This window comes from Paramisgurnus dabryanus, chromosome 24, assembly GCF_030506205.2.
Source record: "Paramisgurnus dabryanus chromosome 24, PD_genome_1.1, whole genome shotgun sequence".
NCBI classification, from domain to species: domain Eukaryota; kingdom Metazoa; phylum Chordata; class Actinopteri; order Cypriniformes; family Cobitidae; genus Paramisgurnus; species Paramisgurnus dabryanus.
Genome location: NC_133360.1, coordinates 26,088,134 through 26,104,219, shown reverse-complemented (window position 1 = coordinate 26,104,219; position 16,086 = coordinate 26,088,134). Strand labels below are relative to the sequence as shown.

The window sequence follows — 16,086 nt, the reverse complement described above, 5'->3', positions numbered from 1 at the left end:
ACCCTAAACCCAAGCGAAAACGGTTCAAAAACAATTGAGAAACCATTAAATAAAACGACAAAAAATATGCGCCGTTTAAGTGAATGGGAAGGACTTGCTTATCATATGCACGCCAAAATAGAATTTGGCGTATGTAGTGCACAATTTTTTGAACTTCGTGCTATTTATTCGCATCTATATGAGACTGGATTAGTCACACCGAATTTTCTGCTGTGATGTCCATGGTGCTGATCTCAAGCGCATCAGGCGTTAGTAGATCACCCGCACCTCATTAGCTCTGCTTATTTGCGACCCTGAACTAATTTGCGCTGCTCTTAGTAGATTGTATTGGTCATTATGGAAATCAGCTGTTGCGCCTGTGTTATTTAATTTGCGCTTTTTTAATAAATAACCCGCAGATATTACCACTCCCATCGCGCTAATTTGCCTCGTTTAGTAAATCTGGCCCTACATTACGTAATGTAAACATTGTTACGCTGTTGAACGTAAGCCCCATGCTATTTTTATTCAATTTCTGTTCCTACCAAAAAGATTCGAAACTCTTGGTAATATGTAAAAGGATTTATAAAAGTAGCTGTCAATAAATGACTTGAACATTGTCTATCCAAATGTGCATACAACATTTTTCGTGCCCACATGATGTACAGACGCCTACAAATGAGATCACTCAGAATGTGCACATGTCCACACAAGCATGAGATAATTTAAGTAAGATGTCAGTCAATATTGGGTATGCCTCCTACCTTTATGGATCATGGCAATTTAACCTGAATCGAATTGCACTGAATGAAGAGAGAGAGAATTGGATACAACATACAGTAGTCATAGTGCAATGGACCCTCAAATAGCATTATCGAGATAAGATAAAGACAAAGATAGATTCAGGTGTTACTTGCTGCTTCATCGCAACCCAAATGCATTTTTGCCCGAATGCATCTGATGTATCTGAAGATCAGAGCGAAGAAATAATTTTATCTTTCACTTTTGAGGGCATATTAATCTCCTTTCATGATTGTGTCCTCTTTACTTTTCAAATCCTTAACTTTGCCCCTGTTGGGGATATGAAACCGTAGCTGTAGCTTTCATGGATGGATGGATGTATTATGATGATTGGATCAGGACTATGGCGTGTATAGCATCTCCATATGTCCTCTCTATAGGGCACTGTGAGGGACAAAACAGGGATCTTTCCTGAGTCATTCGTGAAGATTATTAAACCTCTTCCCGAGAGTGACTCTGATGAAGAGGGCGGAGCTTCAAAGAAGGCGGATCGTGCCCAGGGTTCATATAGCTGCCTGCGCTGTTATCTGCTGAAGCCGGAAGGGATCGATACAAGGTCAGGAGGATAAAAAGTTTGCTTGTTTGTATCTGTACATATAAGTTGATCTCTACAGACATTAGTTTATATAAAATCCCCCTGTGGTGAGAATCACACTTAATGTTGTTTATTTGGTGCTTTTTAATAGGCTTTAAGACGAACCATATGCAAATTCCTCAGTCAACACCATTGCTAAATATTTCTAAATAGTCTCAAAAATGACCAATCACATCAATGTGTTAAAACCAAGTAGATCAGGTAGTTTGAGCTGGTATGGAGGCGGGGGCTAATTTGCATATTCATGAGCAACATATACTAAATGAAGCAGGGGTGTAGAGTTACATTCCAACTATTTTAAAAGGTAAAATGTCATGAAAATCTGCCTTTTTCCATGTTTAAGTGCTATAATTGAGTCTCCAGTGCTTCTATCAACCTAGAAAATGTGTAAAAGATCAACCCAGTAACTTAGTTTTGGTAAACCATTCACTGCAAGCATGTGAAAAAATAGCTCATTGAGATTTGGCTCCCCTTGTGATGTCAGAAGGGGATAACACCGCCCCTTAATCTGCACTAACCAACCACGGCAATGCCATTTGGTACAGAGATCAGCTCATTTGCTTTAAAGGACACACCCAAAACGGCACATTAAGTGTCAGTTTTAACATGTTATAATAAATTATCTATGTGGTATTTTGAGCTAAAACTTTACATATGTACTTTCGGGACTATTTTTCATCTAAAAAAATCTTGTGAAATGTCCCCTTTAAGACACAAAAAATATTAAATAATATTAATATTAAATATGTCATTTTGAAGATCAAAGATGAGCTTTAAGGGATAAAATCACCGACTGTTGTAATCACCCAGAAAATCAAAGCCAACACTATGTAGGCCCTAGCAACCACCTAGCAACGTGCTAAAATTACTTGGAAAACCATTCATATTCTCTTTTTAAAATTTATTAAAAATGAAATGAATAAATGTTAAATGTTTGTCTTAATGTGATGTGTTTGTGTGTTATCTGCTGTAGGGACATTTGTGTTGAGGAAGACCTCTCAATTCAACCATCTTATCTGGATCTGCTCTCCCGAATGAGGTAGTTAACATCCTTTTATATTTGCCTTAAACGCGTCCACCTCGCAAGTTAAACTCAAGCGGAAATTCACAAGAACTGAAGTAAAATCCCACGAGTAATCTATCCTAGAGGCTGTTTACACTTGGCATTAACATGCGTTTTCGTCGATCGGATCACAAGTGGACAACGTTAATGCCAGCTGTAAACGGTGTTCAAAACGTTTTGAACGCATCCACTTTCGACCACTTTCAACCACATCCAGAGGTAGTCGAAACCACTTTCGATCGGATCGCTTTGGAGTTGCAGAACGCATGTGGTTGAATGTGTTCGAACAGCCACACGCAACCGCCTTCTCTCCGCCCATTTATCTAATCTAAGGTATTAAACACAAGTTTTACATTTTTTTTTACTTCTGGCGTGAACATACGGTGAACAGCGCTATTTTTAGCCTTTCATTGATAAAACTACTGCGGGTGTTCTCCGTAGTTTCGTTTTGAAAGCGTGAAAGTTGCGCGATCTTATTTCATCAATTGCGCTGAAAATTCAGAGAAAGCTCCAACATATAAACGTACAAAACTCTGTGCAGCATGTATACTTGATAAACAAGCAGCGGACTTCGACATAATATTAGTTTGCGTCCATATAAACTCATAATTATTCCCGCTCACGTTTGAATGACAGTAGAGAGACTCGCCCACCGTCTCGACAGACCACCCCTCACAGTATTCAGGACAGAAGCGGTCGAAAGTGGACAAAAGAGACGGATTTAAATACCAGGTGTAAACGTAATGTGTCTCTCTCGTCCACTTGTGATCCGATCGATGAAAACACATCTTAATACCAAGTATAAACAGCCCCCTAGAGCGATGAACGCAATGCTTCACTTTTGGTGTGTACACACTAGATATATCAAACAGTCCTGTTTGACATGCCATACCCACAATGCACTGCAAATAGACTAGTGCAATACGTTTCTTTGGTACATCTTGATACCTGTAATTATAAAAAAGAGATTGCTTTAATTTCAACAACCTTTGCATGGCATTATCTTTTGCCTATGTCCTCATTCGCGACATCAACATCTACATTTGTGTTCTCTGTGAGCATCTTTCATTTATATTCACAACTGCTTCTTGAATTAAATCAAGTGCGAAAGAAACAAATGGAGGAGAACCCAACAAACAAACATTCAGAAGCTGTACAAATGTAGCTGTTTTCGATCTGATGGTGGAAAAATACATTTGCAGACGCATTAAAATACACAAACCAACGCTCAGTTAAACAACCTGTTCTTGTGTGTCCATCAAATTGTTTTTGTCGGCAGGTTTCAAATAGCATAACAGTTATTTGAGAAAGACACATTTAAGTTTACCTGTGACAAATGCATCCAATATTTGTGTGTATTTTTGGACTTATTTTTGTGTATTTTGCCAAGTCAGTAGCAACTGTCTGTGTAGTCAATAGACAACACTGTAAGCTGAAAGCTCTTATAAGGTTCAGTGGCTCAATTATTTACTAACAATGTCTGATTAAAGCTTATGAATCTGCAGTTGAATATGCATCATGTATTTGCATATGCAAAATGACTGCTAACACAACAAAAAGGCCTAAAAATGTCATGCTAATTGTTATCACGCTTGGCGCGACCTCTAAACAGCAAAATAATTTGTTTTCCCCCAGGGATTTGTTTCAGGTGGATGATATTGCGTTGAACTACAGAGACCCCGAGGGGGATCTGGTACGGATATTAGACGATGAAGATGTCACACTCATGATACAAGAGAGCAAACGGACAAAGTCAGAGGTTAAAAGACCTGTCAATCAGTATCCATGGGAGCTGCTGGTCACACATTCCAAAGATCTGTCGGTCTACAACACAGAGTATTAACATGACCGTGTGTTTGTCTGTGACCTCCTTAAAATTTCACAATCATTGCAGTTTCATGTGCACAAACTCAAGGCAAGTCGTTGTATAGTCACAAAATATTTGATTTATGTGTTCATGGACACAATCGTCCACTTTTTCTGAGCGCTTTTTTTGTGTTTGTATTACAGCTTTCTTTTTTGTGTCATTTTATATTCCTCACAGTTTTGTCCTATTTTTAAATCATTGCTTGGGGTTAGTTTGGGGTTTGCGTTAGGAAGTAATTTTCTGTATTGGTTTCTACATGTTTTTTTTTTACGATTTTAAAACTGTTTTCACTGGGGTTGGGGTTAGTTTTGGGTTTTGTTTAGGATGTAATATCATGTTTTGGTTTCTAAACGTTTTTTTTTTTAATGATGTTAAAACGATTTTCGTCTGGGGTCTGGGTTAGGATGTAATTTTACACTGCAAAAAATTATTTTCAAGAAAAAAAGTCTTAGTATTTTTGTCTTGTTTTCAGTAAAAATATCAAAAAATTCTTAAATTAAGATGCTTTTTCTTGATGAGCAAAACGACCCAAGGAAATAAGTCTAGTTTTAGACCAAAAACATCAAATTTAAGTGATTTTGTGCATAAAACAAGCAAAAAAATCTGCCAATGGGGTAAGCAAAAAATCTTAAACATATTCTTGAACACTAAATTCAAGAAAAATTCAAGAAAATTGATTTTCTGTTGGTTTTATGCACAAAATCACTTTGATTTTATTTTTTTGGTCTAAAAACTAGATTTATTTTCTTGGGTCGTTTTTTCTCATCAAGAAAAAATATCTTAATTTAAGAATTTTTAGATATTTTTTCTTGAATTTTTTTTAGCAGTGTATGTATTGGTTTGTACATTTTTATTTTATATGATTTAAAAATAATTTTCACTTGGGGTTGGGTTAGTTTGGGGTTTGGGTTGGATGCAATTTTATTTATTGGTTTCTACATGTTTTTTTTTTATGATTTTAAAACTGTTTTTACTGGGGTTGGGGTTAGTTTTGGGTTTTGGTTAGGATGTAATTTCATGTATTGGTTTCTACAATGTTTTTTATGAAGTTAAAACGATTTTCGTTTGGGGTGTGGGTTAGGATGTAATTTTTCACTGCAAAAAATGATTTTTAAGAAAAAAATTATTTTGTCTTGTTTTCAGTAAAAATATCAAAAAATTCTTAAATTAAGATGCTTTTTCTTGTTGAGCAAAACGACCCAAGAAAATAAGTCTAGTTTTTAGACGAAAAACATCAAATTTAAGTGATTTTGTTCATAAAACAAGCAAAAAAATCTGCCAATGTGGTAAGCAAAAAAATCTTAAACATTTTTCTTGAACACTAAATTCAAGAAAAATTCAAGAAAATAATTTTTTTTGCTTGTTTTATGCACAAGATCACTTAAATTTAATATTTTTAATCTAAAAACTAGGCTTATTTTCTTGGGTCGTTTTTCTCATCACGAAAAAGCATCTTACCGTAATTTAAGAATTTTTAGATATTTTTACTGAAAACAAGACAAAAATACTAAAAAATGTTTTTCTTGAAAATCATTTTTTGCAGTGTATGTATTGGTTTGTACATTTTTATTTTTATGATTTAAAAATTATTTTCACCTGGGGTTGGGGTTAGTTTTATGCAATTTTATTTATTGGTTTCTACATGTATTTTTTTTTACAATTTTGAAACTGCTTTCCCTTGGGTTAGGGTTAGATTTGGGTTAGGATGTACTTTTATATATTGGTTAATAAAGGCTTTATTACGATTTTAAAAAATATTTTCGCTTGGGGTTTGGGTTAGGATGTAATTTTATATATTGGTTTTTACATGTTTATTTTTACAATTTTAAAAATATTTTTGCTTGGGGTTGGGGTTAGGTTTGGGTTAGAATGTAATTTTATGTATTGGTTGTATATGTTTTTTTTTTTTACAATTTTATTATTACAATTGTATTATTACATTTCTGAAATGTAAAGGACCCCCTCGAAAATGAGATGGTTCATCTCAAGGGGTTATCCTTGAAAATAAAGAAAGTTCAAATGTAACAGAAATTCGTTCTAACCCCAACCCCAAGCGACAATGGTAAAAAATAGGAAAAAACAATGAGAAACGAAAAGAAGGTGTCTTACGGACACAATGACTTTTTATAGAAATTTGTGCTCAATGGCACGAAAAGGCGGGAAATCATGTCCATGAACATGAATAAAAAAATCTAATATTTTGTGACTATAACACGATTTGCCTTGAGAGGTTGGGTTTTCAAAGTGAAAATAAATTTCCAGCATAAACAGTATTTCATAGTTTAAACAGTTGCTAATATATTTTATATATGTCAATGCTAATAAATAGTGATTTTACTCTACCAACAAGCAGTATTCTTGCATGATGATGTGACATTTTTTGTTGGGTCATTAAAGTGCCCTCTTAGCCCATTTGTTTGGCCAACTTCCTTCTTTTAATTCCTTTTTTGCATATCTGAAGCAGAAAATAATTTTTTCATAACTCATTGGGTTGATAAGTACAGTAGATTATTCTGAAACTGATTTTCACCTGAGGATATTGAAATGGGCATTCAAATAATTTAAAGCTCTAGTTTACCCCTTAAAAATTCTGTCGTCATTTACTCACCATCATGTTGAACACAAAATAAAATATTTTGATAAATGATGATAAGCACACAGTTGATGGTACCAACTGACTTCCATAGTATTTATTTTATCTTATTATAGAAGTCAATGGGTAACGTCAACTGTGTGCTTACCATCATGTAAATATGTCCCTAGATTTTAACTTTTACATGAAAATAAATCATATGGTACATTGAAACCTGCAAGCACAGCAGTTTTGAAACTTTAAGCAAAAGTTTTGCGGTCAAGTTGGCATGACCTGAAAATAAGTTCATAACACTCGAGGATGTCAACGTGACCAGCAGATGCCCGGGGTTTAAAACAAGAGCGAAGATTGATCCAGCCATCAGTTCACACTGCACTGAATCCAAAACACACGCTTATGTTTAATGGTAAGCTCAACTTTTGATCTCCAATAATCATTTAAATGTTTGTCTTGAAAACTGCATATGCAACATTTTTGTATGTTGATTACATTTTTTATATTTTCATCAGCTGGTAATGGTAACCAAATTTTTCATGTATCCAACAACCTCTCCTTGTTTGACTCTGACTGTATTCCTGACCTCTGTTACGTGGACATCTACACTTACAGGATGTCCTCGACAGATCAACTTCACATCAGGTTAGGGTTGTTTGTACAAATATACATTTAAGTTTCTATTTTTATTGTGTTGCACTTACAGTCAGCAACCACAGCATTTATAAATAATACCTTTTGTCTTTATCTACCCAGAATCCTCTGCTCTGGAGTCTTTGGAGTGTCGTAATGACTACCGTACTCATATCCGCTGTAGCTGGAAGGAAAATCCCCATATTCCCCTCTCTTTGTTTCACATGGACCCGGACAACAAAAGGTGAGACAGAAACCGGAATTTGTTGTACTTTCAAATATTTTTTTTCTAAAGCTCACTTAGCAGACCATTGCGTTAACAAGACAAAGGTGTTTGATATGTGCATCTTTAAATGATCTTTGTACAATATGTTAAATGTTTGGACAGAAACTTCAGCAACAGTAGTTGTACTTTATAATTCAAATAAATAAATAAACATTTGAAATGAAAGATGTGTTAAATTAAATACTTTCAGGCAGATTTAATTAGTTTTCTTAGATTAGTTTTCTTTTGATTTTGCTTAATTTCCAGAGTTGATCCCTGTGTCCTGACTCCCGACCCTTCCCAGAATTCCACTGGGCATGAGAGAGTGTTTTGTCTTTATAACACATCTCTGTTTGCCATTGGCTTTGATGATGTGTTTTTCTTTCATACGCCACATTCTCCTGCCATCTCCAGAACCTTCAAACTCTCAAAACACAGTAAACTTACTATCATCAATAAGTATATTTATACAGTATGATGATCAAATATACCCTTTGTGGCATTTTGCTTTAGTAACATCATCCTGTTTAACTTTATTCATGTGTTTGCATGTTCTTAAATGTTTTTATAGATGACACGAAGTGGATTTTTAACCGGCTGGACGTTATATCATCTCCCATGTATTCAAGCGTTGCTTATGTGAAGTCTCTTCTGACTGCCGACCCCATCAGACATCATGACCAACAACAAACAGTAAGGGGCCTAATTTAATGATCAAGTGCATGGTCTACAAGGGTGTGTCCGAATCCACTTTTGCTAGCTTTTGCTAGGAAAAATGGTATGTGCGCCTAGCACACTGTCTAAATGGGCTGTTCCTATTCTCGTAATGAGTAATTGGTGTGTTTTGGGCTTAACGTGCAATAAACCAATGAGAGTCTTAGCCCTCATCCCCTTTTTTGCGCTCACGCCATGCCGAATTCCTATTTAGATGGCGGAATTTGTAAACTGAAAAACTAAGCGTAGGAGGAAGACCACCAGTTTAAGATTGATGTTAAAATATTTTTTGTATTGAAATTATAATTTTTTTTATTAAAACCTTTGGTTCTCTTTTTAAAAGTCGTTTTTTTTCAGTCATGAAAGTAAAATTAGCAGGCTTTAAATTGCTGTAAATGTATGAATAGCCTACATCAGGGATGGGCAACTTCAGTCCTGGAGGGCTAAAGTTTTTAGTATGCCTAGTAAGACCTTAATTGGCTGCTTCAGGTGTGTTTAATTATGGTTGGAGCTAAACTTTGCAGGACACCGGCCTTTCAGGATTGAAGTTGCCCATCCCTGGCCTACATGATCAGTGTAATCTCAAAGAATAATTTACAAATATGCAAGAAAAGGTTTGTACTCTAAAAATATTTTATTTGTAACAAATGAGAATAAAGAATTTACAAACGTGTGGAGAGCTGAAAAGTTTCAGCACTCGGACAGCGCAGTGAGGGTTTTTGAAAAGCATTACTTAAAAATGGTTCCCATCTCACCATCGGTTCCCATCTCACCATATCCACATGTACATAGTCGTCATATACAATAAATCCGTGGGGTAGCATTAAAAAAACCATTTCAAAATAAATGCATTATTTGCAACATTCAATTACTTACCAGGCTACAGATGAAGCAGCTCTTTACGTGGTGTAATGTCTCGTAATCAGTATTCATTTATGTCCAAGAGACTCAATAATAATATTTACATTTTAATCCTTTAATTTTTTTATATTTAAAAACTTTTTTGTTCAGCTGCGCATCCATGCGTGTAAAAAAGCAAATGTGCTTTGTCATCCCATTTATAGGCGCATATTACTTACGCGCTCTTTAAATAACAAAAACAATATTGTGCCATTGACATTAGAGTTTAGACCAGGTTTTAGTCGTCAATGGCGTAGTCTATGGCTGAAACTAGGAAAAAACACTTGCAAAAAACTACAGAAAGAAACCCTCATGTCCCCACCAGAACTTTCTTTTTCAAAAAATAAAAAAATAAAATACAAAGCTTGATAATTTCAACTTTTCACTTTTTATAGTGTATACACATTAACTCTTTCCCCGCCATTGAGTTAACTCATCAATTAAGAGAAAACGCTTCCCTGCCAATGACAAGTTTTTCCGTATTTCCGCTATTATCCACCAGGTGGGGCTTTTACCCACCAGGTGGCGCTCTTACCCAACTTTTAAAACCTGGAAGTATTCCCTTAGGGCTAGCAGTAAGAACTCTGTGTATGTTTTTTTATAATCGCTTTGAATCTAATCTTTATCAAAAGTCCTTCACAAAAATTAAATTATTTCAGCTTTTTGCTCAAAATTTGGTATTTTTGAAGAAACCTACCCATATTTGAGAGGTGATCAAAAGAGAACAAATAAAGGTAAGATGTTTTGTTTTAAATATTGTATGTTTATATATTTAAAGGAGAATATTTTCTGGAAGGCATTAAACTTTTGTGAAAATCATAAAAAATGCTGCCGCAGGCTGGCAACAATTTTTTATAAAACACTCACGGGGAAAGAGTTAATGTAAAATAACATAAAATAATAATATATATTATTATATAAAATATAATATTATATAATAACTCTTTGTTCGTTTCTTTGGAGGTGAAAACTTTTTGAGATAATAAAAGAACAAAAAAAATTTCAGACAGGCGGAAAATTTTGTTATGGCTAATTTAACTCAAATATCCATACAAACCACATCCAAAAGTGATTTAAGAAGTATTCCTGTGTATCTCAGCGGTAAAGCATTGCATTAGCAGGGTAAAAGGTCATAGGTTTGAACCCAGGGGACACTCATGCTAATAAAATTGTATACTTTGTAATGCACTGTAAGACGCGTTAGATGAAAGTTTCTGCCAAATCCGTAAATTGAAATGAAGTCTAATATACAAAGTTTTTGCTCATCATTTATATTAAGCAATATCTGACGTGTATGTTGTAGAAAGTAGACATTAATCGTGAAGCAGAAGAGAAGCGAGAGATGAAAATTCACACTGGATCAACATTGAAAGACAAGGAAGACGTGAACATGATTGAAACGGAGGGAAGTGGGATGTTGTTTGACAGACCAACACAAATGTCTGACCGTGAGTATAAGAAAAACACCAATGCAAGTGGAGCCACCTGCTGTCATGGAGTAATATTAACTATTTCTTTGTATGTATGTATATTTGTTTCAGATGAGCTTCCTGGTCCATCAAACTTTTGCTGTGCATACAGTGACGAGAAGATTTTGAGCTGTAGCTGGGACTTGACAACAGATCTGACACAATACATCACTTACACGCTGTCTTACAAAACACACTCCAGTGCACTGTAAGTGTTGATGTTTTATGAGATTTTAATGTAACTTTAAGGTCCGATATGTTGAATGTCTCTCTCAGGACCGAGTGGCGATGTGTGGAGAAGGTGGAGGTCATGAATACAGGGAGTCTGTTGAGAATGGTCGGTCTTATCGACATCTTTGAACCTGGAGTACTGCAGGTGCAACTCACACCGACACCAGTAACCAGAGTCATCCGCGCTTATGAACACAGTTAGTGCCTTATACCAACATAATACACCAACTATCACCATGCAGATTTATATAATAAACAGCATGGTGTATTATTAAATAGTTTAAACCAACGTCTCAGCTAGTTGATAGGTATAATGCACATCTCTGTGTCTAGTCCAGCCTTCACGTCCCACAGGTCTGAGTGTTGATCTCCGAGAAGAGGATTGGATCCTAAACTGGACACTACCGAAATATCGTACTATTCCTCTTTCATCTGAGCTCCAGTATTGGCGTATACTAACTCCTGTAAGTGCTTCTCTAGGTACTTTCATACTTTCATTTTTTGGTGTATGTACATATTTACTTTATGTTTTTCTTCAGGAGGATGTAAAAATCATCTATCTTTCTGATCCAGTGATGGTATTTTCAATACCAGAACGTTCCCTCATGGGTTCCTCAGAGTACCGGGCTCGAGTTCGGTGCAGTGTGAGCACACGCAGACGTTCGGGACAACGTTACGCTGGATATCCCTCAGACTGGACCGATCCTGTCACCTGGACCACCCAGTCCGGTTAGAACCCACATTAATCAGCATTTTACAGTAACAGTTTAACATGAACATCAATATAAAATATGTGTATGTTTTTTTTCAGAGTCTTTTGCGCCCCGTCTGGTTGCGTGCCTTCTGTATTTCCTCATCGCGGCGCTCTCGGTTGCCTTTTCTATGTTAGTTTTCTTCATTCTGGTTGTCATGCAGAGGTACAGTAATACAGTAACATTACTGTATATCTTATTTAGTCTGGTTAGTTTCTTTTAGTTACTTGTCTCTTCAACTTACAGAAGGCTTAGAGACTGGAGCGCTTCTCTTCCATCTCCTGTTCACAGCAAAGTCTCTGAGGTGAGACAGGTAGGTTATGAATAGAAATTGCTATTTTTTATTTACTATATGAAAAGTAACAAACAAACACCAAGGAAAGGGGAGGAGAGAAGGAACGCAGTGCTAAATACTTTTTCATGTTGTATATATATAAATATATATATATATATATATATATATATATATATATTGCAAAAAAAGATTATCAAGAAAAAAAATCTTAGTACTTTGTATTTTTATTTTTCAGTAAAAATATCTAATAATTATTAAATTAAGATGCTTTTTCATGATAAGCAAAAGGACCCAAGAAAATAAGTCTAGTTTTTAGACCCAAAAAAAATAAATTTTTATGATTTTGTGCATAAAAGAAGCAAAAAAATCTGCCAATGGGGTAAGCAAAAAAATCTTGAACATTTTTCTTAAACACTAAATTCAAGAAAAAATCAAGAAAAATTAGCTTACCCCATTGGCAGATTTTTTGCATGTTGTGAGCATACCAGTGAACACCCCTGACCACTCGGTGAGTTTCACATCTTTGTAAACGAAAGTTTAATGCATTTTAGGAAGGATTGTTCCAGTGCACCTATAAACCCATTGTAAAGGTGGGAGGTGAAACACAAACCTCCAAAAATTCTCGGGGCAGCCGCATATGTCGAAATATCAGTCAAAACCGTTCTATTTCATCATAAACAATCTGAAAACAGGGCTTTAAAGGTGCTCTAAGCGAATTGACGCGTTTTAGACCATAAAACATTTTTTTGTTACATACAGCAAACATCTCCTCACTATCTGCTTGCTGCCTGTCCGCTGATTAAACTGTAAAAAAACGCGATCTCTCGAGACATCCCAGACTTCACAAACGGCAATAACAACACAGTGGCCAAACCTACAAATAGAAACCATAACAAAGTATTCTAACCAATAAATGACAAGAATGATTTGGGGGTGGGGGTTGAACGCGTTCATGAAAGCACGGAAGGGAGGGGGAGGAGTTAGCTACGCTCCGTCTGTTTGAAAACAATTCAAACGTCAACAAAAACTAACGTCTCTCAGATTCGCTTAGAACGCCTTTAAGTGTAAAATACCGAACTTGTCCTTTAATATGCAAATTGAAATAGGGAAAGTTTATCATTTGCACGTGTTTCTAAGGCTTGCAAATGTTAACATTCAAGTGATTTAAAACAATGTAAAAGGCTTTAAGTGAGCAGATATCTGTACTCAGAATCATACGGCATCAAGGTTCTCACATTTCAGTTAAAATATATTAGAAAATTAAGATTTATTTCTTTTAAGATATACAATCATTGTAGTTTCATTCTTTCCTTTTATTTACTGTAAATAAACGATTTGTCTTATGTCTTAAGTGAATTATAGAGTCCGAAACCATTCTGCTTATTTGTTCTTAAAGAGACAGTAACCTCAATTAACCTCAATTAATTTATGTACCTAATGCTAATATTAGACCTTACCTAATGTACAACTTTGTTCTTTTTATAAATGTTTGTAATTTCTTTATTTGTTATTAGATTTTTCCCACCCTTTTTTTTGCTGATCTGAAAAACGATCCGATCCGTGCCTCAAAAACCGTAATGTGATCCGAAACGTGAGTTTTGTGATCCGTCACAGCCCTACCTACAGTAACAGTGCATCACAAGCTAAACATTTTATCAGTATGGGCCCTATTTTAACGATCTGAAACGCAAGTGCGAAGTGCAATGCGCAAGTGACTTTGTGGGGCGGATCTTGGGCGCTGTTGCTATTTTCCCGGCGGGAGAAACAACTCTTGCGCCAGGCGCAAATCAATAAGGGGTTGGTCTGAAGTAGGTTCATTATTCATAGGTGTGGTTTGGGCGTAACGTCAAATAAACCAATCAGAACGCTATCCAACATTCCCTTTAAACGCAAGGGTGCAAGTTCCATGGTGTGTTGCTATTATTATGATGGATTTACCAGGCGCACGCCAGAAGCGGTTCACAGCCGAGGAGACCCACGTTCTTGTAAGAGCAGTCAAAGACAGAGAAGTTGTTTTGTATGGGGATGGGAGAAACCCAGTATATCCAGTATTCCTATTTCACCAACAGCATCCACAAAGCGATCTCCTGGTGAGCTGTAGAGAACTAAAGGATCCAGATATCACCAGCGTTCATATTGTGGATGTTCAACCTCAGTTCTCCTCAATGTAAGCAGACTGAAAGTCTTGACAGTATTACTTGTTATGAATAGGAAGACGTTTGGAAACAGGTATAATCGATGTATTGATGGTTATGTTGTTCCTGGACCACAACAGTCTAAAAGTTCCCGCTGGTTATATTTTCTTTGCAGTGACTCTGAATCTGCCACGTTAGCTGATGGCAGCAACCACTGGAGTCAAACCACCGTTGTGCATGTTGGTGAATCTTCACGTCTTTGTACTTTTGGGAATGTTATGGGAATAAACCTCACGCAGTTTGACAATGCACTCCTAACTCACGCATTCAGTCTCAGCGACGCAGTTCTCCAATGTTCAGAGGGTTACACGCAGAATCCTGACACTACCCAGAATGCTTTGCACCTGAATGCTGAAATGAATGACAGGTACATGAATTGTCTAAAGCCTGGTTTGAGCTCAACCCAAGGAAAGAAAACACCTGTTCACCCCATACAGATTTAAACACTGAAGGATTCCTTAACCTCTGTCCAGGAAATTCTGAGGAGAGCTCACAACAAATTCTGGTAGTTTGGGTGACTTTTTACTAGTGATGCACCGATGTATCGGCCGATTTTTGATGAATCTGAAACCATCGGCATATCGGCAATAGCACAAGAAAGGCCGATACAAATTGTTTATTAATTAACTGCATGAAGAAATCCATTATATGTAAAAAATTTGTTAATGTTGTTAATAAAATAAATGCTGAATAGCAAAAACCACCTTTGAAGGTTGTCATGCTGTCTTATTATATTTGTTTTAGCTTAATTTGTGCCTCTCTTATTATGTTGGTCAGTTGAATGTTAATTAGATCCAATCCATGTTCAGTAAAAATTATTTGATTCAGAAATAAACTAGCTAATAGACTGTATAGGATTGTATACAAGTGTTTAATATCGGTATCGGCATCGGTATCGGCCAGAAGTTGTCTGTTTAAATCGGTGTCGGCCCAAAAAAATCCTATCGGTGCATCCCTACTTTTTACTCAAAAAATATTTTAAATTCTCTTGAATTTGCTTTATAAATAAGTTCTGCATAATGTTAACTTTTATCATCTGCAATAAAATGTACACGGCAAAATTCTAATGTCACCATTTCACCGTTAGATTAGATTAACCATATATAATTATTTCTCAGTCTTTATTACAATACAACAACAAAAAAACAGGAAATTTGTATGCAGTATTAAAAAAAAAACAGGAAAAAATGATAAGCTGAAGTGTGAAGTATTTAGTGTGAGCTTCTCTTACTGTACAAATCTAATGACTGCCGAGTTAAATGCCAAGAGAGGTCAACACTAAATACTGCCTTTTAAACGAAGATGCTATTTTGTACTAAAGATTGTGTGGGGTTTTTGTACATATTTCTTATATTTTCTGTTTGGATTTTAATATAGAGAGTGAAAAATAAATACAGATGGTCATTAAAACTTTCCTAAAACAACAAAGCTGGTGGTGGCCTAACTGTGCATTCACACCAGCCGCGGAAGAGGCGGCAAACGCGGATGATTTACATGTTAAGTCAATGCAAACACGCGATTAGGCATCCTGCGGCGCGGTACACGCGGTAGCCGCGGCGCGGATGTCGCGGAACACGCGGAAGGCTACGATTCAAAAATCTGAACTTTGGCGGAATTCCGCGCCGCGTTAACCAATCAGGAGCTTGCTGTAGTAGTGACGTGATTACAGGAAGCAAGCGGAGTGGTGTAGTCTCCGCGGAGTCGCAGAAGCCCCTCCCATGACGGGGATTTCCGCGTGAA

The 16,086-nt window shown here is 36.1% G+C and overlaps 2 protein-coding genes across 3 annotated transcripts in view; both read left to right on the top strand.

The window, feature by feature from the left end:
* ncf4 (neutrophil cytosolic factor 4) overlaps nucleotides 1–5,684 on the top strand; it is a 39,499-nt gene extending 33,815 nt beyond the window's left edge. The window contains exons 8-10 of the mRNA XM_065259670.2: nucleotides 1,161–1,336; nucleotides 2,349–2,414; nucleotides 4,074–5,684. Coding sequence (XP_065115742.1) covers nucleotides 1,161–1,336; nucleotides 2,349–2,414; nucleotides 4,074–4,281 — 450 coding nt within the window. The 3' untranslated portion in view covers nucleotides 4,282–5,684. The remainder of the gene's footprint in view (nucleotides 1–1,160; nucleotides 1,337–2,348; nucleotides 2,415–4,073) is intronic.
* Nucleotides 5,685–7,010: 1,326 nt separating this feature from the next.
* LOC135741039 (cytokine receptor common subunit beta-like) lies at nucleotides 7,011–15,152 on the top strand. 2 transcript variants are annotated; one of them, XM_065259667.2, is made up of 14 exons: nucleotides 7,011–7,304; nucleotides 7,408–7,537; nucleotides 7,649–7,769; nucleotides 8,058–8,227; nucleotides 8,362–8,483; nucleotides 10,708–10,852; nucleotides 10,946–11,081; nucleotides 11,150–11,301; nucleotides 11,438–11,568; nucleotides 11,644–11,833; nucleotides 11,916–12,021; nucleotides 12,103–12,160; nucleotides 14,221–14,318; nucleotides 14,462–15,152. In XM_065259667.2, the coding sequence occupies exons 1-14, from the start codon at nucleotides 7,302–7,304 to the stop codon at nucleotides 14,787–14,789; spliced, it is 1,890 nt and encodes a 629-aa protein (XP_065115739.1). In that variant the 5' UTR covers nucleotides 7,011–7,301; the 3' UTR covers nucleotides 14,790–15,152. The 2 variants fall into 2 exon arrangements, with proteins under 2 accessions (XP_065115739.1, XP_065115737.1); XM_065259665.2 differs by having other exon boundaries at nucleotides 7,014–7,304; nucleotides 12,103–12,169; nucleotides 14,462–15,150.
* Nucleotides 15,153–16,086: the final 934 nt, after the last annotated feature.

Bases quoted from the DNA above. Each gene is read 5' to 3' on its own strand.
- LOC135741039 (XM_065259665.2), top strand. The intron at 11,082-11,149 runs GTAAGTGTTGAT...TGTCTCTCTCAG, and splicing joins AAAACACACTCCAGTGCACT to GACCGAGTGGCGATGTGTGG. The intron at 12,022-12,102 runs GTACAGTAATAC...TTCAACTTACAG, and splicing joins ATTCTGGTTGTCATGCAGAG to AAGGCTTAGAGACTGGAGCG.